General features: G+C 40.7%; 2 protein-coding genes and 1 long non-coding RNA gene across 7 annotated transcripts in view; 1 reads left to right on the top strand and 2 right to left on the bottom strand.

Moving 5' to 3' along the window:
- Nucleotides 1-10256, top strand: part of adgrl1a (adhesion G protein-coupled receptor L1a) — a 99900-nt gene extending 89644 nt beyond the window's left edge. For 2 of the 3 annotated variants that reach the window (XM_034219589.1, XM_034219591.1), the window contains 3 exons: nucleotides 2623-2745; nucleotides 4087-4104; nucleotides 4248-5152. In XM_034219589.1, the coding sequence (XP_034075480.1) occupies nucleotides 2623-2745; nucleotides 4087-4104; nucleotides 4248-5152 (1046 nt within the window). Of the gene's footprint in view, nucleotides 1-2622; nucleotides 2746-4086; nucleotides 4105-4247 lie in introns of all 3 variants that reach the window. The other variant, XM_034219590.1, reaches the window with a different exon arrangement.
- A 1993-nt stretch (nucleotides 10257-12249) lies between these two features.
- On the bottom strand, nucleotides 12250-18060 carry LOC117548310. Of its 3 annotated transcripts, XM_034219486.1 has the most exons (15): nucleotides 17064-18057; nucleotides 16806-16853; nucleotides 16585-16688; nucleotides 16248-16376; nucleotides 16084-16126; nucleotides 15898-15963; nucleotides 15752-15803; nucleotides 15544-15636; nucleotides 15205-15279; nucleotides 14812-14898; nucleotides 14628-14684; nucleotides 14464-14520; nucleotides 13592-13681; nucleotides 13290-13398; nucleotides 12250-13191 (listed from the first exon to the last, which is right to left on the bottom strand). In XM_034219486.1, the coding sequence occupies exons 1-15, from the start codon at nucleotides 17113-17115 to the stop codon at nucleotides 13144-13146; spliced, it is 1110 nt and encodes a 369-aa protein (XP_034075377.1). In that variant the 5' UTR covers nucleotides 17116-18057; the 3' UTR covers nucleotides 12250-13143. The 3 variants fall into 3 exon arrangements, with proteins under 3 accessions (XP_034075377.1, XP_034075376.1, XP_034075378.1); XM_034219485.1 differs by having other exon boundaries at nucleotides 15898-16126; nucleotides 17064-18060; XM_034219487.1 differs by lacking the exon at nucleotides 16585-16688 and having other exon boundaries at nucleotides 15898-16126; nucleotides 17064-18060.
- Nucleotides 18061-20173: 2113 nt separating this feature from the next.
- On the bottom strand, nucleotides 20174-20750 carry LOC117548261. Its single transcript, XR_004569308.1, has 3 exons — nucleotides 20727-20750; nucleotides 20525-20622; nucleotides 20174-20434 (listed from the first exon to the last, which is right to left on the bottom strand). It is a non-coding gene; the product is annotated as an uncharacterized LOC117548261 (long non-coding RNA).
- Between the last annotated feature and the right edge of the window lie 377 nt (nucleotides 20751-21127).

The following is a 21127-nucleotide window of genomic DNA, read 5'->3' as shown; positions in this document are numbered from 1 at the left end:
GGAGATGCATGTGTTGAGATCCCATTATTATAACCCGTGAACATTAATGCGATAATGTTTGAGATTAATCTGGAAACCTAAATGTGTTAAACCTTTTTAGCACAAAGTAATCCCTTTACACAGTTACCCTAAGTTGCTCCCATCCAGTGAGGAGGTTTTCGATAAACCAAAAGTAGTAAAAAGACAAAGAAAGCCGAGGAATTATCCGGAGAGACATGTACACTGTATAGCACTGGCAGGAGATTGATGGACATCAGTAAGAGCCCTAAAGGCACAACTGCACTTGTTTGCTTTAGGTGCGGTGAAAATAGAGGAAAGGCATTTTACTGAAGCATGAGCCAGTGTCTTGAAGTTGCACATGAGTGGGAGTAGCGTCAGAGATAATAAGCTCTTAGTAGAGGAGATGCACAGCGGCTCTTTGTGCCTTTGTCGAGGCTTTAGCTAAGTGTCGGAGAATTGGCGGACAGCAATTTTTCTGAAATCTTGTTATTATAAAGTATAAACCCTCTGATTTCTCTTTCCAGTGAATACTTGTGTTTGAAACGTGTGATTAATAATATGACGAGGAGTATTACTGTGATGAACTGTGTGTGATTATTTTAATCGATTGAGAAAACTTGAAAAAAACCTATTGTAAAAACTGCTAGATGACCTCAGAATCATTTTTATAGAGTCATCGGATCGATTGCACCCACATTTCTTGGATGCAGTGACGCATCCTGTCCCCTCTGAACTCCACACAGCACTTAGAGGTTATTTAAAAAGTAAAAGAAATGCGTTGAGTCACTGATTATCTCAGCGTCAGCAACTGTTGGCGTCACCGCTGCAGCCGTCAGTAACACGGAGACGATGGAGGTTGGCTCAGGTTTAGATTGAGAGGGGTGTGGTGTTGATGATGACAACAGAGGCAGTTGCTAAATCAGCCGTCACTCTGTATGCTAATTTCATCCATTTTGTTTTTAATGAACTGATTAGCGTGTGAGCGAACAGGGGTAATTATTCTAATTGAGGAGAGTGACAGGAGGAATGCAGGGGGTGATGAAGAGGGTGCTACGAGTGAGCTGCGTGCGTGCGTGTGTGTGTGTGTGTGTGTGTGTGTGTGTGTGTGTGTGTGTGTGTGTGTGTGTGTGTGTGTGTGTGTGTGTGTGTGTGTGTGTGTGTGTGTGTGTGTGTGTGTGTGTGTGTGTGTGTGTGTGTGTGTGTGTGTGAGATCGGCGGGCGGACAGGCAGTTCAAGTGGCTTTTTTTCACGACAGACTTATCACCAAGGCTGTTGGAGACACATAATGTAGATCATTCCATGATGCACTGTCAAACACAAACAACTGTGCTGGGAAACCTTTATTTTCTGTGCCTCCAAGTGAAGTTTGTCAGTTGGCAGAAAATGAAAGACAAAAGGAGAGTGGGAGCGGAAAAAGTGTGAGAGAGAGAGAGAGGCTCTATCATGAAGGAGTAATTAAAGAGGCCAATTCTGCAGAAAAGACGCTGCAGCCTTATCACTGGCATCTCGGATTTCTTTGATTCCTCCACTTAATTTCTTTATGAACCTAACTCTCATACTAAAGCACAATAGTAATGTGTCCAAAACACAAAGAGTGCTGCACACACACACACACACACACACACACACACACACACACACACACACACACACACACACACACACACACACACACACAGCCTCCCATGATTCCTCTTGCCCTACTTTATCTCACCACTTAAAGCTTACTTCCTTCTCCACAGGATATTCCTATGAGGTACAGTACACAGTTACACACACATATCTAATCCCAGCTAATTTGGTGTTGTTTGTTAAATTCTGGCGTGAGTAACTGTGGAAATGTGGTTGAGTAAAGACACAGCAGAACGAGCCAGAACATAGAGAGAGGGGTTTGTGTGGCATGCCAAATAGATGGACGGGACGAGAAAGAGGAGGGAAAATGGCAAATAAAAAGCTGTGTGTGAGTGCATATTTTACTTTTTTTGAATTCCCTGCTCCCTTGCTGTGTGATGAACGGCAGGCATGAGACCTGAAGGTTGTGCTTTGCCTTGGACTACTCTCCGTCATGCTGTCCTATTTTTAATTTCATGGCATTTCTGTTTGAGGTGCCTCAGGCTGGAGCCATACATGGGCATTATACAACATTCTCTCTGCCATTTCTTTGAATTATATTTGTCTTGTAGTGGCATTCACATTGCACTGGGAAATTAAGTGTGTTTCAAGGGCTGCACCCCTCGACTACATAATGACATGCATTACTGTTCTACCTCATCTGACTACATTGTCAGGAGCCAAACAAATAAAAAATAATGGCAATGCTCCAAACAGTTCCTTTCCCATGCAATTGTATTTTTACTCAAAGGTTACAATCAGTAGTCATAAACATTGAGGAGAACTGTGAAATGCATTACTCCGTAAAGCATCGGCATAACAAAAATAACCCCATCTGAATAAACAGTAAATATTTTTATGATTCCAGATGTTATTACTGAGTCTGGCAATGTGAATTTCAGAGCGCTACACCTACCGTGTGCAGTGTGCTCGCTTGTTATTGCTTTGCATACATTTGAGGAGAAGATAAGAGCCTATGTGTGATTCTGTTTATTTTTTAAATGTTTACAGCGACCATGGGCAACCACCTTTTGACAAACCCAGTTTTACAGACTCGCACTGGCACCTCTCCTTACAACACGCTGCTGGCCGAGAGCTTCACCCCCCCCTCACCTGGCGTCTTCAACTCTACTGGTTAGCTCCTCTTTAATACTCTGTGTGTGCAGTGATGTCAGCACATGTGTGTATTCAGTATTCAAGCAGCTTGCTGTCACTATTTAGACAAGGTTTACACAAACTCATTAATGTTTTTGAATGATTTTGCACATGTGTCTGCGTTTATGTGCATGAGTGTGGTTTTTTCAGACTTTCTATCCTTCAGACATATTCACAAAGCTGAACAGGAACGAGCCAAACAGTGCTTACAGCCTAACCAGCCATCTGGTTGGGTCTTAAATCTTCATGATAACAGCCACAAACTGATTTAGAAGTTTAGCTACAGCTGTGACTGCCAGAAATCGACAGGACAGTTTTCCTATTTTCAAAGTAGAGAAAGTAGTCGGCTTGAATCATGGCGACCGTAGAAAAAGGGATCCGACAGCTCGGTGGCCAGGGGACGTTCCATCTGGCTTTTGGATGGTCAGGTGTGAGTGTCAGTGTGTGTTTGTATACTTAATCAAACTGTAGGTATATTAAAACATTCCTCTTCATTTACAGTTTGATGCATAGCTGCTGTATTAGACATGTTCAGAGTGTTGCTCCACTGCAGTATCAATATTCACTTGGTGACTGAGTGTGTCTCCTTGCCGACTGAGTGTGCATTCGCAGAGTATCAGGCCTCGTGTCTGAGGACTGAAATTTAAAGCGGCGTTTCTATTAAATATTTTAAAGCCTTTCCGCACAATACGTCAAGCCTGATGGCCACAGGCCTGGCAGCCGAGACATTTTTAGAAGAGTGTGGGAGAGGAAGTAGGGAGAGCACTTCATTATAATGTCTAATTACCCACACCACCACCGAAGAACGTTGATTAAAGTCACACTAAGCATTACATTTCAAAAATGAACATTTCACATTTTTAGATACTGAGGCTTTTGCTTTGCTCCTTGATGTTTTTTTTCGGGAAAAATCCCAACATCTGTGCTGTGTGGAAGGAAAGTAGTAAAATACAAATTGTGGCTGCTGTGCAAAGTTGTATATGAATTATGTATGGATCCAGGTATCGGTGACAGTAGTAAACAAATATCCAGTATTTTCTGTGGCTTAGAAGTAAATGTAGGAGGAACATGATGTCAAACCAACAGGACCAAGTCTGCATAAATCAGAGTTAGTGTGTGGTAAGAGTTGAGGGTTCAATGTTGAGTCTGAGAGAAAATAAAAACAGTTAGGTGGACAAGGATTTAATTTATTCTGTTATCGCTCCCCTTTCAAATGTCTTAAAAATAATGCATCAAGTTAATGTTGCACCATTAAAGAACGCTTACTGACGGGTGTATTTCATTTTATTCACTCCACATGGCTTTCTCTGGGACTCACAGGAACCTTCCGCGACCCGAGTAAGTATAATTCACCTCAGTTCACATCATTTTACCATCTGATATTTATTGTTCTTCTGTATCTTGCGCTTTAATCTAACTGTATGATAATAATACCAAAACCCTCTGTCCCCTGTGTCTCTTCTCTTTGTGTTATGGTCCAGAAAGCACGTTATCAAAGGCCCGCGATCCCTGTGGGATGGAAACCCTGCCCTTGAATGGTAACTTCAACAACAGCTACTCCCTGCGCAGCGGCCCAGGGGGTGTAGGCGGGGGCAGCTGTGACTTCCTTGGTGGTGGGGGAGGAGAAAGTTCCCCACCCCTCCTCAATCCTCGCAGCTCAGAGGCCCTTGGAGGCGGGGGCATCCGACGAAACCTCTCCGATGCCGCGGCCTTCGAGAAAATGATCATCTCTGAGCTTGTGCACAACAACCTGAGAGGGAGTGGAGGAGGATGCGACGTAGGGGACAGGGTGTGTGGCAGCCTGGCCAGGGGACGTCCTCATGGAGGGGTCGGTCGGGGGACAACAGGGGCCGGGCCAGAACCATCTATCAGCATGGATGAAGAGGAGGACTATATGAGAGAGGGGCGGCAACGCACCCCACAGGATGTGGAGCTGCTCTACAAAGCTCTGGAGGAGCCCCTGCTGTTGCAGCGCGCGCAGTCCGTCCTCTACCAGAGCGACCCCGAGGAGTCCGAGAGCTACACGGCCGACCTCACCGAGAGCCTGGGCCACAGCGGCCACAGCGGCCAGAGTGCTGGGGGGCAGACGGGCAGCAGAGCACCAGACTCCCCCGCCCGTGACTCCCTGTACACCAGCATCACCAACCTGCGAGACTCTCCATACCCCGACAGCAGCCCCGAACCCCTGGAGGTGGTCCCCCGCTCAGCCCAGCCCCCCGAGGAGCTGTACTACAGCTCTGGGAGGCCCGCACTGGGCTCCCGCGGGGCCCCAATGCAGACCTTCTACCAGGCCACACACCGGAGACCGAGTGGGGAGGGACACCAGGGTCAAGAGCCCGCCCATAATGAGGGAGACGGACAGATGCAGCTGGTCACCAGCCTGTGACTGGAGGCTGAAGGAGGAAGTTGGAGACATATGTGATGGCCAAAGCCGCCTCCTAGCCTGCCTCGTTTTGCGTCTCTCCACTTTCTGCTTGTTTGGTTGCCTTTCTTTCACTTGACTTTTATTTAGCTAACAGATGAGCAAACAGAGTGACCTTCATGGGGGAGTCATGGCTGAGTCAGCCTTTATCTTAAACCCTCCCCAGTCTTCTGGAGATGAGTGATGGGAGTTTTGTCGCATAGCATTCGTTATGCTTTCTTTAACTCTGTTCCCCCCCAAAGTTCTTTTGTGACCCTAAGGCCAAGTCCAGCACTCTGAATGTACCACAATCTACCCCGTTTACCTTCAGATATTTCAGAAACTTTAAAACTTTGTAAAAGTTTTTTTTATTGTTATTACTCATCAGACCTGCCTCCGGAGATGGGAATATTATTTTGTATTTTATCTCATTTCCCTTTCGTAACATCCATTGTTCTTTTTTTATGTCATCATTTGATAGGAGTAGCTAGCTGTGGAGACAGGGAATATAATACACTATTATAACCTAAAAAGAAGTCTCACAGAAAGCTCTTCATTGTTGCCAAAAATATATTTTATTGAGCCAGAACAGAAACTAGAACATTTACAAACACATTCACATTATGCTCACTTATCCAGAAGTGCTCATTACTGAACATCAAAAGTCAAAATCGTACTTCATCTAAGTAAAGGGAACACGCTTTTGTTTTTTGTTCCCAGCAGGCAGTGGGAGCTGATTCAGTTGCCTTCATTTTCTCTTGCTGTGAATCGACAACTATGTACAGAAGTGGAGTAAAAGCAGAGACTGAAACGCTGCCCCCCCCCCCGCCCCCCCACCACCCCCTCCAGAGCAGAAGAATCTGCATCCTAAAGACTGGCCACTCCTCTCCACTGTTCTATCTGGTTGTTTGCTTTAGGCATTTGAAAAGTTAAATGACTGCCTTGCTATTGTTTTTATGAGAGTATTCAATTTGTTGACTTTTGGTCTGCATCCTTTGGGGGCTGCGAGGGCCCCCTGTACTTTGCTGTTAGAGCCTAGCCAGTTGAAGTGGACTTGTTTCCTGTGTGTGGTTGTGACAAGAAAGACTATAAACACCGCGAAGGCACTGGTCGACCAATTGGTATAGCCGTGTACATAGGAACCACACATGAATCTACTTTATTCCTACTATGTAAATAGACACAACAGATGATCAAAAGCAACAAAATTAACAAATACTATGAAAAATGACTTCTTGTACTGCAACAAACCAACGAAAGAAAAAAATAAAATGTTTTGGAGTTTGTGAACTGAATGATAATGGTCTCTCTCCCCGGTAGCGTGATCTATTGCTTGTCTGTGCCATTCAGTGACAAATCTAGGGATCCAATGGAGATGTAAATGCAGAGAGAGAGACAGATTATAATGTCTAGTAGATTTTATTTATATATAAATATATGAAAAACGGAAAACGAAAAAATCCTGGCACCATTTTGATGTCATATAATACACCCAGGTTGTTAATGTTTGACCTTTGACATTCCCTGGGTGGGATTGCCAAAGGCAGCGGGAGGTGTGAGGAAAGCGAGATAGATGTTGCCAAATGTCATTCTGTGCCTCAAGGGCACGATAAAGCATTGTGAGTAACGGCAGCATCCATAAAGTGATTTTGTTTGTATTATTTGGAAGATGTAACCAGATAACACTTACTTACGACATGGGTTTTAGCATGTATGATAATGACATTTGTTTCGCTATCTGGAAAAATAGCATTTAGCTGTTTCTTAAAGGTAGTTTCAGCACTTCTCAAAAGCTTAATGTGACAATTCATTGATTACCTGTGTGCATGTGTTTGTGTGTAATTATGAATGCGTCTGAATGGCTGGTTGTGTGTGTCTGTGAGTGTGTGTGAGTCCCGTGCACCAGACTTCTGTGCACAAACATTTGAAAAGCTATTTTTCCATGACATGACTTGAATGCACATTAGACAAGGGGGATACTCATCTCAAAGAGCTACCTTAACTTCCTCGCCTCAAATAGGAGTTTATATTGCTATGGTGTTGAGGTACAAGGAGGACAGGAGAAATCAGACCGCCTCGGGAGACGTGAGATAACCATACACCATGAAAATGACAAGCAGGGTTGACTGATCGGAAGGAACATGTTTCCAATATGCCACCTTATGCAAGCTATACATTTGAGAAATTAGCTGTCAAGAGAGAGCTGCTCATGAGGCTCCTTTCATCCAGCTGTCTGACCTTTAAAAATACTGAGAATTCACCTTCTCAAATGCTGTATTTATAGGTATTTATTATGGTTTATTTATCAGTTTTTATGTATGTTTTTGGAATATTTATTCACGTCGATTTATTCATGGCATTGTCATTTATTTTATTTATTTCAAATGTCTTCCTTGTAAACCTGTGACGAGCGAGAGAGTGTGCTGTGAGGACAGGACGTGAGCAGAAAACAGATGCATCCACTGCAGTGTGACATTTGGCTGGGCCCGACTGTCCCACTTCTAAGAGAGAACCCAAAGGACAGCTTTTAGCGGTGTCTCCTGGGGCTGAAAGAGAGAGAGGGTTAAAGACAGATAAGGGAAAGGGATTACAAGGATTTACCACCATGTATTCTTGTTATTCAAATCACTTTTGTAAGTATCATTGTAAAGGCTGCAGAGCGCGATGAGGCCCCGGAATCATAACTTGAGCCATAGAGGGAACATACTGCTGATGGTACATGACTTAGATTTGAACCTGGGAGCTGCCTGTGTTTTCAAATTAAAGACAACATACTCATGTTTTGCGGCGCTGCTGGACAATGTGAAGCACAGATCTAATGGCTTGAGGATTGGGCACCGTACTCAGATAGCACCCATTGGTCAACTGAGGACAACTGAATGTACTTTAAGAAGCACGACTAAAGATAAAACAATTCCCTCCAGGGCGGAACTGTTAATAGGAAACACAAGTCGGCCATCATCATCTTAATCTCCATCATTCTCATCACCATCATCATTAACTCCATCCCTCCCTCATTGAATTTGATATAATGTGCTGATGCTGATCTTTGCCAGGGGAGAAGCAGTGTTCAGACAGGCCTTCCCCATGAGAGGGGGAATGTGCGTCACCTTGGGCCTGCTTCTCTCCTTTCCAGCACCTCCTACCTCCTTTTCTTTTCCTCCCTATCTCTCCCATCTCATCCACATTTTAATATCAATCTCAATGGACTCCTTTAGTGCAGCACTTCTTTGAGAGTGTTAATTTGTTTTGTCAAAAGCTTTGTTTATCCCAGATTAATATCTCAATAAAAACAGAGTGCAGTACTGTGGTAAATGATGGTGATTATACAGTAGAAGGTCCGCAGCCCATGCTGTGGGACGGAGGCTCACACAACAGGAGTTTCTCCACCATTCAAAGTCCTCTCAACCTGTGATTACAATAATAACACGGCGGTTTCTAATTCGCTGCAGTGAACTGGCTTCGCTCTCTTTTTTTCTACTTTCTTTTTCCATCTCCGTCTGTTTCACAACATTTCTCTTCTGTGCCAGTTGCAACCTAACATGCATGTGCTCCAGTTGCTTAAAAGGTGGGATGCCCGACCTTTGACCCAGTAGTGGCGCACCCTTTGTCCGCTTTGTGTCAGTGGAGAGTGAACTATTGCTCAGTCGTTAGACAGCGGAGGTCCCAGCAGGCCTACAGTCAGTTTACTCAGTCCACACTTTAACACACAGACCGTTCTTTCTTTTTTTTACCGATGAGAGAGAGAGAGACCTTTTCTGTTGGTGGTTTGAAGTCCAGAGCCTATCACTTTATTTGTTTTATTAGATCAAGCTGGCATGTCATATTTTGAGTTTGTTCATTGAATTAAACGATTCTGCCTGCAGAGGAAGATAGATGACGTGATTGTTTTTTGGTCTAATGGATGCTTCCATAAATAAATGTGAAAAAATGAATCCACTGCTGGATTTTTAGAGTGCTAACAAACGCAAGAAGATTTTCCTATACAGATTTTTTTAAAGCAAATGTAAACACTGATAAAGTAGTACTATTTTGTTATTGGTCTCTTGTTGTGTGTCCACATGACTACTGAATACAGTACTTATAGAGTAGTTTTAACAGTATGTAGGGGTATGGCATAAACCCAGTGATGAGGATTGTGCTGTTTCGCTTTGGTGTTGAATATGTGTTCGTGGAGCTGTGCCAGCAATTCGGGCCGTCTTTGATGCACAGGGTGGGACCGACATCAGAGGGGCTTTTGTGTGGGATGAGCTTCTCCAAATGTTAAACCTGTGAGGCACATTCTACATAGAAACCCCCAGGTCCAAACAAACATATCTTTTGACACACATATAATAACCATCTTCAATCAGGTTAGGTCGTTTTATACACTGAAGTGAAGACTTGTATCAGCTGTTTACTTGTTAACATTTATACACATACAGCAGGAGCAGCTTGATCTGTAGGCATGTTTTTTTCTATTTCTTCCTCTTCCTCCAATGAGTCTCTGAAAGTAGGGAGGGGCTGAACTGTGCCTGCATGTGCCTGTCCACGGCTGTAGTGATATCCATCCCATGATCGTCTGTGGGACGAATCAGTAAATGTTGCCCAAGATGATGTCCATCATCAGAGGAAAAGTAGCTGGCTATAGCAGGCGTGAATGGGATATTCTGAGTATCAGCTAATGGCTGTATTATTAACTCAGTACAATGGAACCTGGTCAGTATTGGACATCCCTGAAATGCTTTTGTTTCTGGGAATAAGTTATTGGATGCTAATGGTTTTACATAACAGGCTGTAGGCATTGAAAGAACTGTCATTGTGCCATGTTGGGCTCTACTTATAGCACCATTTCCAGAGCTTTCTGTGATTTTTCTATAAAATAAATAATTTGTCATGTACCACTGAAACATTTGTAAACTGAGGATATATAACACCTTGATACTGTTTCTATTTTTGTTTGAAGGATAATGTTCTTGTTTATTTTCTCAAGACCACTGCTTTGACAGCTGTCCGGCCAAGGGGGGTGATTTTATGTGAGTGTTTGCATCATTGCAGGTCAGAGCGACCTTGTATCAGCACATATTAATAAAAAACTATTGAAAATATACACTGTTCATGCTTCAGGCTTTCTCTGGCAACATCTTAAAGAGGCTCAATTGTTTTGTGGTTGTATGCTTGTGCAGCATAATTGCTTGTGCATGTGTCGGTGCAATAAAAGCATAACTGCGCACAGAGATTATTAAAAAAATCAATCTTTCGCTGTGCCATTTGCATATTAACTTAAATATACCTACGCTGGGATTCAAACTGGAAATGAAAAGACATCTTTAAGCAGTAATACAGTGGTTATGTTTTATTCATGGGGTGCCCTGCAGGTTACAAGAGCATTGTGCTGCTCCTCTGTATACCATGGGAAGCAGGGGACAGAAGCCAAGCAACCAAGCCCCTTCCTGAGTCAGCGCCCCTTTGAACCACACACTGTAATTGTAGTATGCATATGCAGATGAGTCAAAGACTGGTCTATGTCCAAAGCTACCACACAAAGTGATCAAAGAGATTCAGTAAAAAGCAAGTTGTCACTTTAGGAGGGAAAACCCAAAAATCTTCCTGTTTTGAGAGGAGCTAAAGAGCTTTACGCGCGTTTCACTGTAACCCTGAGTCAGTATGACGAGACCCGCTACAATGGTGCTTTCAACCATCTCATATGTTGTATGTATGCAGACCTGTGGGCATACTTGCTCAGCTGGATTCTTCTTTACCAAGCATCAGTCAAGGTTAATTAATCATACAGTGTAGTGTGATCCCTGATGTAATCTTTTAATAACTGCCACGTGAGTGCAGCTTACTGGCTTCTGATTGAAGCAATGTTTGATGCTGTCTGTAAAGCTGCAGCGGCACACAACTGTATGCGACCTTTAGTACGCTCCAGAGTAAGCGTAAAGATTGTGATCAACTAGAGATCAGTTAGGGATAACACAACTCAGCGTCAGGCAGGCCTGGGTTGTTGCAGCATCTAGCTTCCCTTAAGCCTTCTCATCCCTGATGTGGGCTGATCAGTGTTCCACCGACTTTTGTTTCCTTGACTGCTCATAATACCGTTCAATGAGGAGTGCGATTGGTAACTAATTAGCTGATATCTAATTATTATGTGCATCAGAGCATTCAGCCATAATTACAGCCTCTCCCATGTCCTTTTCCCCCGTGTCACACTGTACTGTGTACATGTATGATGGCATGTATTGAGCCGCCCCCTACTCATCCACCTCGCTCATGTCCCCTCAGTGAAACTCCCTGAGAGGGGAGGCTCTGAAGGCATGACCATTCAATCACCCTGTTTTCACTGGTAGTAGAGTAACACTTTAACACACTAACACACCAAGAATGAACAACAAAGCCTCTAACACCATTTTTTCTTCGTACTCAGCCCATCTGAGAGGTAAAAAGGGGGCTCTTTCAAGGTCATTGAACATTTAGGGAAGCCTAAAATAGAATCAGACATTGACTAACGACAACTATCAGCAGATCCTAAGAGATAGAGAAAAGAGATGGATTATATTCAGCCTGAACCCCCGTGTGTTTATGTGTAACCGTGATTACTACCATACATCAAGCCTTGCAGGCAACACATCTTTTAAATACTGTAAGATACATTTAAATGAACAAGTACTGTGTAATTTATTTACTGTGTATTCATTGGTTGACTAATAAATGGAAATGGTATACTGGAAAATAGAGATCAACTGAAACATAGCCACTAATTGCAAAAGGGAGTGACACAATAGTCAATCAGCAGCTCTATAAGGGCGGACTTGGTTTATTTTCAAAAACAAAAGCCTTTTATCCTCACTCATAATGGTTAATCACAGAAATACAGCATATGAATGTATATTTTGTGGGTGAAGATACAATCAGGAATTTTGAAGCTATTGCCATGTATACGTAAATATAAGTTAATCGCTTAACTAAAGTAAGAAGAGGTGTAATTATGTTTCCTGTATACCTCGGTGGTAGAAACCGATGACCATTTACTGCCCCCTTGTGGTAAAAAAAGGATACTTCCAATAGTTTAGAAAGCAAGTTCTAACAAAAAGACCAGGCAGTGAAATCCAGGGTGGATATAGCATTTTATTTAAAAGACAAAAATTCATAATTTGTAATGCACTTACAATTGTATTCTTTCTCATTTATATATAAATTGATTAATAATAAAAGCACGTAAGCAAGAAAAGAACAATCTCAATATAATGTGAATCTGAATTTGCAAATGCGGAGTAAAATGCTTTATAATTACAAAATAGTGAAGGCACTTGAATACATGTTATATGATAAACAAGAATTAATAGCAGACTTACTTATAACAGAATGGATACATAAGATATTACAACTCCAATCAAAAAGAAGAAACATTCTTTATAATGTTTTCCATTCATGTCTCATTAAAATGAAATATTTTAACAAGTCATTGTATAATATGATATATCTATAGCTTATACAAATGTATTTCATCCATAGATTATAAACATAGTATAAGTATTATTATATTTTTTAGTCTCGTAGCTGAGAATGTGGTACATTTTCTGATATTTGGTTCACCCATACTTTGGTCAAGCCATGCACTATCTATGTATCTCAATAACAAATCACACATGTGTCTTAGTTGTTGTAATAACTAATATTAGTTTAAATGTAATAAGCCAAATTAAGATGTATCCATCTATGACTGATCACATATGTCAACAGAATGATTTGAATAGGATACAATTGTATACAATTTGGTAGAGATGGCTTTTAGAGAAAACGTATATTCGAACATCGTGAAAAAGGACAGCCTGCTCGAAAAGAGAGCAACGATGATGATGAAAGTTATGATTTAAATGAAAGTGCTGGGCTTGATTACAAAGAAGCTGCCAGTAAATGTACCACATACCTTGTGAGACATATAGTTATAGTGTGTATATATATATAGGTTATTATTTTATCTATAATAATAGTTATCAGTATTGATAGTTCCCCATGTTGGTGGTTGACTTCACGCCATTTTCCTGAAGCAAAGAAAACAAACAATGACCATGTTAAACCGAAAACAAAATAATACAAGCATTTAAACAGAAGATATATACAGTAGAAAGCTTTTACTTACCGGTGCAGTGGAGCACATTCTGGGCTGGTTTGACTCAAAGCCGGCCTTGTTCACCAAAGCTCTGGCTTCATCCGTCATGTCAGGAGGTTGGAGGGCTTGCCTGTCAGCGCTGGAGACAGAAACAAGGAATGGAGATATAAGCCTCTGGACAGAAATAGTATAACTTGGTAATGCTCACTTTCCAAGCAGACAACACACAAGTTCTGCTGTTGAAAAGCAGACTGGAAATTGCAAAGCGACAGAGATTTGTCTTTGGGCTCAGTTCTGAGTGCAGAGTGTCTGAGAGCAGGAAGAAGTCTCACCTCTCAGGAGGCAGCAGGCGGTGTCCTTCATTCTCACAAGCTTCAGGACCCCCACAACCAGGAGCACATCCATTGTGCGTTTCCTCGATCCTAGAGAAGTATTCACAGATGAAGAGATGGGGATAGAAAAACCTGAGGGTGAGTACTTCCCCTCATTTGTTATTTTCACTGCTGCATTGCATTTATTTGCACTGTTTACACGATTAAAGTCAAACTTAATTTTATTATTAATATATAGTCATCACAGTTTTGCTTGTCAGCTTTTATAAGTGAAAAATAAGTCCTTATATGCATGCTGTTTAACAAGCTCTATATTACTGTATGTTTTTATTAATCTTCTTGTTTTTATCATATTGTATCACTGGATATTTTTTCACTTTATTTGATTTTTGTTTAATCATTTTGCGAACATTCAATACATCACCTAGCATCACAGTACTTTACTTGCTGCAAATGATTATATTTAATGCAATCAACAAATTCTGTATTTCCTTCTAAGCTAATAAGAAGTGATTAGCCCCTTGTTGGCATAAAGTATAACAAGGTAAACATAAAACATTTTCAAGATATAATTACAGTATATCTACGAATATCTAATTTAAGTTAAAGCCTTTTATTGTCATTATACACAGAGTATAACGAGATTCAGAGTGCAACTCTGTCCCGGTGTGCAAAAAATACAAACAAATACATAACACTAAAAAACACGGCAATAGGACAGACAACATACAGGGGGGAATAAATTGTTAAAAATATTGATATAAAAATAGTATATAAAGTGCATTAAAAGTGTGTGTATGTGTGAGAATGGTTACAGTTATTGCATTATGTGTGGTGGTTGAGCAGCCTAAATTGTTAGAATACAGACTTACCTCACGAAGTGTTCTCCATTGTTGTCATTAATTCCTCCTGGATCATCCCTCTCACTTCTGAAGCAAACAAACACAACAGTTGTTAAATAACAGTGCTGACTGAACTTTAAAAAGAACAAATAATAATAAACACACTGACAATCCATCCAACACCAAAAGCTTACCCGTTCATGGCTCGATGATTGGGGTCTTTAATTACGACAGGTGCATGTATGTTCCCACTGCAAAACACAATTAAAATAAAATGGCATTGAATCTCACCTGAGAAATGTTATTCAAAACCTGCTCAAGCCATAAAAGGAAAGTAAGCAACAGGCGCAAGAAAAAGTGAACAACCCTCTTTCTCACTTTTTAGTGGGCTGGATACCCTCACAGCTCAAATTGTGGTCCAGACTAGAGACTGGAGCAGACCTGCCATCAGCTTCACGATCAATACTATGGAGACAATGGTAGCTTTTAGAAAATTATAGTCTAGACTTCCAATTGCTATTTAACAAAACACTTTAACGGTTTTGACAAAGGCTCAACAGAGATCTGTGGATGAAGATGTTATATTGATAACATGACAACTTAAGCTGGGAACATGCACACTTTCAAGTGTTTTATCGTACTCTATATCATTTTCAACGCTTCCATCTAGATCGGTGGCAACTATTTCTCACAGCCTGTAATAACAAAGAAAAGATGGAAATCTATTCAACTTCACATATCTCTGGTAAAAGTATTCTAATGTAACCTTACCTTATATCACCGTTGAGTTGTTGTCCTTCCAAATCACCAGCTATGCTCTCCTGGAACCCACTTCCTGCAGGGTGTCTTAAAGAGACATTCAAACATAGAATTACATTCAGCAGCACTAAATAAACACAAAGAAGTAGACCTAATGTGCTGAATTGAGCAAGACGATTATTATTATTATTATTATACTGTATATATGTTATACTTTAATTCACCCTTTCTCTATGGCGACATTTGACTTTGACCAACTTTTTGTTTGTGTTTAACCATTTGAAACGTAATGCCAGAAGTGTATTCAAGTGCATCTGTGCCAGCTGTAATATATTTGAAAGAAATACATACCTAGTTACCTGTGCCCCTTCCCTCTTTGTTATTCTGAGACAAGAGCGTAGGTACGTTGAAAACTGCGACACTTTACATGCACAGTACTGCTTCCTGACACAAGAAACAAACCACAAACAAATGTTTCTCAGTTCATGCAGGATACTGTGTTAGTAAATGTGTATTAAAACTAACCGTAAATTGTGAGCGCAAATAGAATATAACTCACTTTTTCCAACAGAGCAGCGCCACAATGACCACAATGAGCCCCACAACAACAACTGTACAACAAACCAAAAAATAACATGTTATGATCAAATATTAACTTGAGTTATATTACAACAGATGAATTCCATCAGAAAAACGTCCACTTACCAATAAGGTTCTTTGGGGGAAATGTAGGATCAGGCTCATCCTGCTTCTCTGGCTCCTCTGGCTTCTCTGTTTGAAGGTAAAAAGGTACACATTTTTGCAATGTATATGTGATATATATATATATATATATATATATATATATGTGTGTGTGTGTTTGTTTATAAATCAAACACTTTATTGATTTACCGGTAACTTTATAATCCACACAGATTTCGGTAAGGTACTTCTCCTGAAAGGTAAAATAAAATTCTATATTATGAGGGTATTTTTACATGTTCTCTATTTACATCATTATATATCAATATATTACTTTTATTGATTTAATAAATGACGGATAGAGGGAGACTCACTCCGGTCAAAAAGCATTGTATGTGCAGGTCTCTGCAGTGTCTTGTAGTGACTGAATCAGACGTCATGCTCTTCACTTCATCCGAATAATCATAAGGTCGAGTCCCATCAACATAAACAGCAATTTTAGACTGTTGGGAAATAATAAAAAGTTCACCTTAAATGACCTCAAGTTAAACAAAAAACATCAACATCAGTGTCGAACTCGCACTTCCTCTTTGTCCCGTCACCTTGAATGTATTTTTCTTTTTTACAAAGGCCTAGTTAAGGATAACCAAAGTAAACATGTTATAAAGAAAACATTTGACTACCAGAGTGTGTACAAGTAAATACAAATACCTTATTTTGATATACGTTAACATCTCCTTCCGCAGGACACGAGAATGGGAAAGTGTATCCCTCAGCCGTTGTTGAGTTACAGGAAATGTTTCTATGGAGGCACTCTGTGTGACGATAGATATGTATCACAATACACTTTGAGCTCTCTATAAACATCCTACAGGGCTCATACATTGTAGAAAAATACATTATCATGTAGAATAACTACAGAATAAACTTACTGATGAGGATAAGTTGGGACATTTTGGGAGCAGGCTCATCCGGCTTCCCTGTTTAAAGTAAATAGTTGGAATACATCATGCTTTAAATGATATACGATTTATACATGTATCATAACAAACGTTAAGCTTTCTTTAAACCTCGTAAAATAGCAACAGGAAGGGCGTAACAGAAACAAGCTTACGCGATCAAACTATCGAACTATCGAATAACTAATTAAACTATACAAAAATACATCATCACAATGTTCAGTCTCTTACCTAATGTTTTCCCGACACAGAACAACGTGAAAACTATAGCAAATTGGTACATTTTGTCGAAGACAGCCACCACGGAGATATACAAATAACTACGCACTTCAGTTGGAGAAACAGAACGTGATAAAGACGAGGGTGTAGGCTATTTGCTTCCGTTTCGTTAGTATGGGAAGTAATACCCATGGAAAGGTCATGACTATGAGATAGAAAAGTCGAAATTATAAGATATAAAGTTATTATTTTGAGATAAAAAGTCAATACAAAGAAATGCTAAATCATGGTAACAAATTTGGGGATACAAAGTCATATTTATCATGACGGCAAAAGACGAAACCATGACATTAAAATTAATAATGAAGAAATACTTAACATATCTGGCAGCTTTTTTGGGGTAAATGTTCCTATTTATCTTTCACAGATAATTGTGAGAACATTGAGGGCTATTGAGGACTACATTACTACAGATACAATTCTTTCACATGGTTAATAGGCTATTAACGCACCATTGAAAGAATTTGAAGCAAAAAGCATCTTTGGTATAGAACAAACTCAAAGTTGCACCGTCTGTGGAGATGGTGCAGGCTTGCAATGAATGTGTCTAAGTACATTTTGCTATAATATTTAACAAAACGTTTAGCTATGTGCTAGACCTATTGACTAACTGAGAGAGGTTGACTATTTCTCTAACAACTTTTTGGACAATTTATTGATTTAGTTGTCATTTCTTCAACCAATACACTTAACACATTCTGAAAAAAAGAACAGATGATTGTACTGAATATCTTTTAAAGCAACAAGTGACCATCTGTGAAAATAAGTACTTTCCTGTTTTGTGTGCTGGGAATGAGTAATACGTTCTTAGTTCTGGTATGTCAATAATAAGAACATTGTTAAATAATGTCCATTTTTTTGTAGTCGCCTTTAAGTTGGTTTTCATCATTAGGAAAGGTAATCAAATACAAACTTACTTTTATGGTAATAACCTGAACACCAGGCCCGGACTGGCCATCGGGAGGACCGGGAGGTTTCCCGATGGCCTGGCCTGTTAAGTGGCCTGCTGGCCTGAGGATTCTTTTTTTTATGTATGTATTGTGAACGCAACGCTGCGCAAATGTGGGTCTTACTCTGCCTCACAGAGGGTAACTGGCTGTCTACATGATGTGGCCTGCCGACATGGCCACTTTCATATAGATCATACACTAAAGCCCTCGATTGGTCTCTGTGTGTCATCCAAGCTCGGGAGGGTGTGTGTATGGAGTCAGATTTGGGTCAATATTCTCGCGCGTAAAACAAGCTACTCACGAGCGGAAAATGTGCTTTTACACGCGCATAAAATGACCCTCGCGCGCAGATTAAACCCCCGCGAGCGGCTCTGCGCTCGCTCGCGAGAGGCTCTGCGCTCGCTCGCGAGAGAGACAGCCCTCTTGCTTGCTCGCGGGAGTGTCAGCCTCGCGGAGTCTGTCTACGCGCGCGTGAAAAGTTTCTGTCACTTTGGGGCGGAGCCACTGGACTTTGATTGACCGGGGTTGCCAGGTTTGATAAATGCCTGAACTGCCAAGAGCCGAGCAGTGACGGCAGCAAAATCAGTTGGACGAGATTGAATGGTAAAGTTGTCCATAAAAAACTATTATATTCGTAAAGTGTACAGCTAATATATATATATATATATATATATGATTCTGTTTTCTTCAAGGTTGTGTCTTCCTGGTCGAATGTACTTATTGTAAGTCGCTTTGGATACAAGCGTCAGCTAAATGCAATGTAATGTAATGTAATGTACATTAATTTGATATAAAACAATATATTTTTCAGTGGGCTGTGTCCGTCGAAAACTGCTAGCTACTGTCTGCTGTACGCACCTAGATTTTGCTGCCGGTGTCAGTACCAGATATGTTCGGCCTACCAAATATGTTCGGGTGTATTTCCGTCGCATCCGTCATCCGTCATATCCGTCATATACTCACCTCCCTCTGCTCCCAGCGCTATGCTGCCACACACCGGCCGTCTGCGGAACTGCAGCCGGAGGAACTCGGTACAGCTTGTTATGTGTGTGTACTTAATTATTTACAATTAAAAAATATATATATTCTGCGTTACTTTAGCCAACACTTTTATAATATATAAGCCTGATCATGTCGTTGAAAGCAAGTACAGATGTTCTCCCTTTTCCACAGTTCTGTGTGAACTTCATCTAAGGTAGATGCTTTGCTTCTGCACCAGTTTAGCAGAAGTCTGTTTGTAAGACTGGTTTTGTTGCAGTCTGTTCATGCTATGTGTTTCTTGCGTAAGACTATATACACACGGAACACATGTATTACAGGGCTGTACCCAGTGTGCTTCATAAAACATTTTTGAAGCTTATTTTTTTAAATTAAGCCGTTTCCATGTTATAACAGCATCTCGTTAAATCAATATCGGAAACAATAATTGTCTTTTGTGGTTATTTAAATGTAATTTATGGTGCTATTAGAGTGCTTATAGACTGACCCGTTAATACAGATGCCCCCCCCCCCCCCCCCCCCCCCTTTGTGTGCGGTGAGCTGGAGAGAAGGGCAGTCTATTTATTTTGGTGAAAAAAAAAAACCCTAACATATATGGATTGAATCAGAATATTGTGTTGGATCAAAACATATTGTACATTTTGAGAATTCTTACATCTATTACAATACATTTTGAGCTTTGGACAATGTTTGGATCAAACGAGCCAGAAACAACCTTAAGCAGCCACCACTGGAATATTATTGCAGTAATATCATAATACTAGTAGCCTTATATTAGTGTAGCCTAATATTGATCGACAAATATTTAGAAATAAATCTGGTTCTGCCTGCCTGCCTCATCGCACTATGCCCTGCTGCATTACCATGTATAGTATTTACATTCATAATGATCCTTTTTTGTTGCAGAGCTTTAGAGGCTTTAAGAGACGAACTGTCAATGATGCCAACTTGGCGACCTACAAACTAGATATAGCAATCTTGGAGCTATTGCGGCTAGCTACTTTCATTGGAAAGAGTCTCTAATTTTTTGTATGTATATATTTCATATATCCATCCCAAGCTTACCTACCCAACTGAATGAATTCACACATTCAAGTAAATAGAAAGACAGCACAGCATTCAAGTGTTTATTGAGAATTTGAACTTCAACGTTAATGGAAAAAGCTCCAAACTTTTCTCTACAGCCCTTAGTATCAAGAAATCCTTCTAGTTCCTTTTACATGTGGATAGGAAAACAGCACAGATTGTTCAGAATATATGAGGAAGCCATCAGGGAAGCAGCATGACCCAAGGCAGGACTGCAGAGACAGGTTCAGCCACGACCCGAAGTCCACGACCCGAAGTCCACGACGGGCAGCGTCCGGGAAAACCAAACTTGAAGGTAAGATATCAAAGGATGATCTTCATTAATTGCAGTGACAATTTAGTCTATTCTGACATTTGTTTGTGTGAGTTAATCTTTACCTATGATATCTGGTTGCAGAAGGGACTGCAATAGCCTGGATGTTGGTCATCAGAGTAGATGCCCTGCAATTCTCCTCTTTTACCTTTCCCAACATATCCTATGAATAGAAAAAGAAAATATTGTAATTGAATCACACTAGGACCACAACACACTAAATATGTAATGACACATAAACATTATTATCCAGAATAAGAAGTCTACCTGGTTTGCAGTTTTTGTAAGGCTCCAAGCATCCACGGCAGGTGTCAATGGTGTACATGACGTTGAAATCCTGCTTGTATGAAGCAGAGAACAAACTCCATGTAGCAACACCTGTGTAAAACAAGCATTTCAATAGAGCCATTAAAAATATGCATAGACACCACAGCTGTCGTATACTGCTGCACCTTCACTGAATCACTTACTCTCAAGCCAGCGAAAGTGGGCCCCTCTTCTGAAAGACACAGTGGACATTGTGTCTCTGAAGGTGGTACACACTAGAGTGAGTGATGAGTACGCTTTGTCACCTTCCTGGAGAACCACTTCCATCAGAAGGTCCGAGAGAAGACAGTTTGGCAGCTGTGAGTATTGGTCAGACTAGATCAAACATATTTAACAACACA

This window comes from Gymnodraco acuticeps, unplaced genomic scaffold (assembly GCF_902827175.1).
Source record: "Gymnodraco acuticeps unplaced genomic scaffold, fGymAcu1.1, whole genome shotgun sequence".
Taxonomy (NCBI): Eukaryota; Metazoa; Chordata; class Actinopteri; order Perciformes; family Bathydraconidae; genus Gymnodraco; species Gymnodraco acuticeps.
Note: the sequence above shows the minus strand (reverse complement) of the source record. Positions and strands in the feature narration are given on the sequence as shown.

Excerpts from the sequence above, each read along its gene's own strand:
- LOC117548310 (XM_034219485.1), bottom strand. The coding sequence starts at position 17,115 with ATGTACCAATTTGCTATAGTTTTCACGTTGTTCTGTGTCGGGAAAACA. Across the intron at positions 16,854-17,063 it reads CTGTGTCGGGAAAACATTAG|GGAAGCCGGATGAGCCTGCT; the intron begins GTAAGAGACTGA and ends TACTTTAAACAG. Across the intron at positions 16,689-16,805 it reads GTCCCAACTTATCCTCATCA|AGTGCCTCCATAGAAACATT; the intron begins GTAAGTTTATTC and ends ATCGTCACACAG.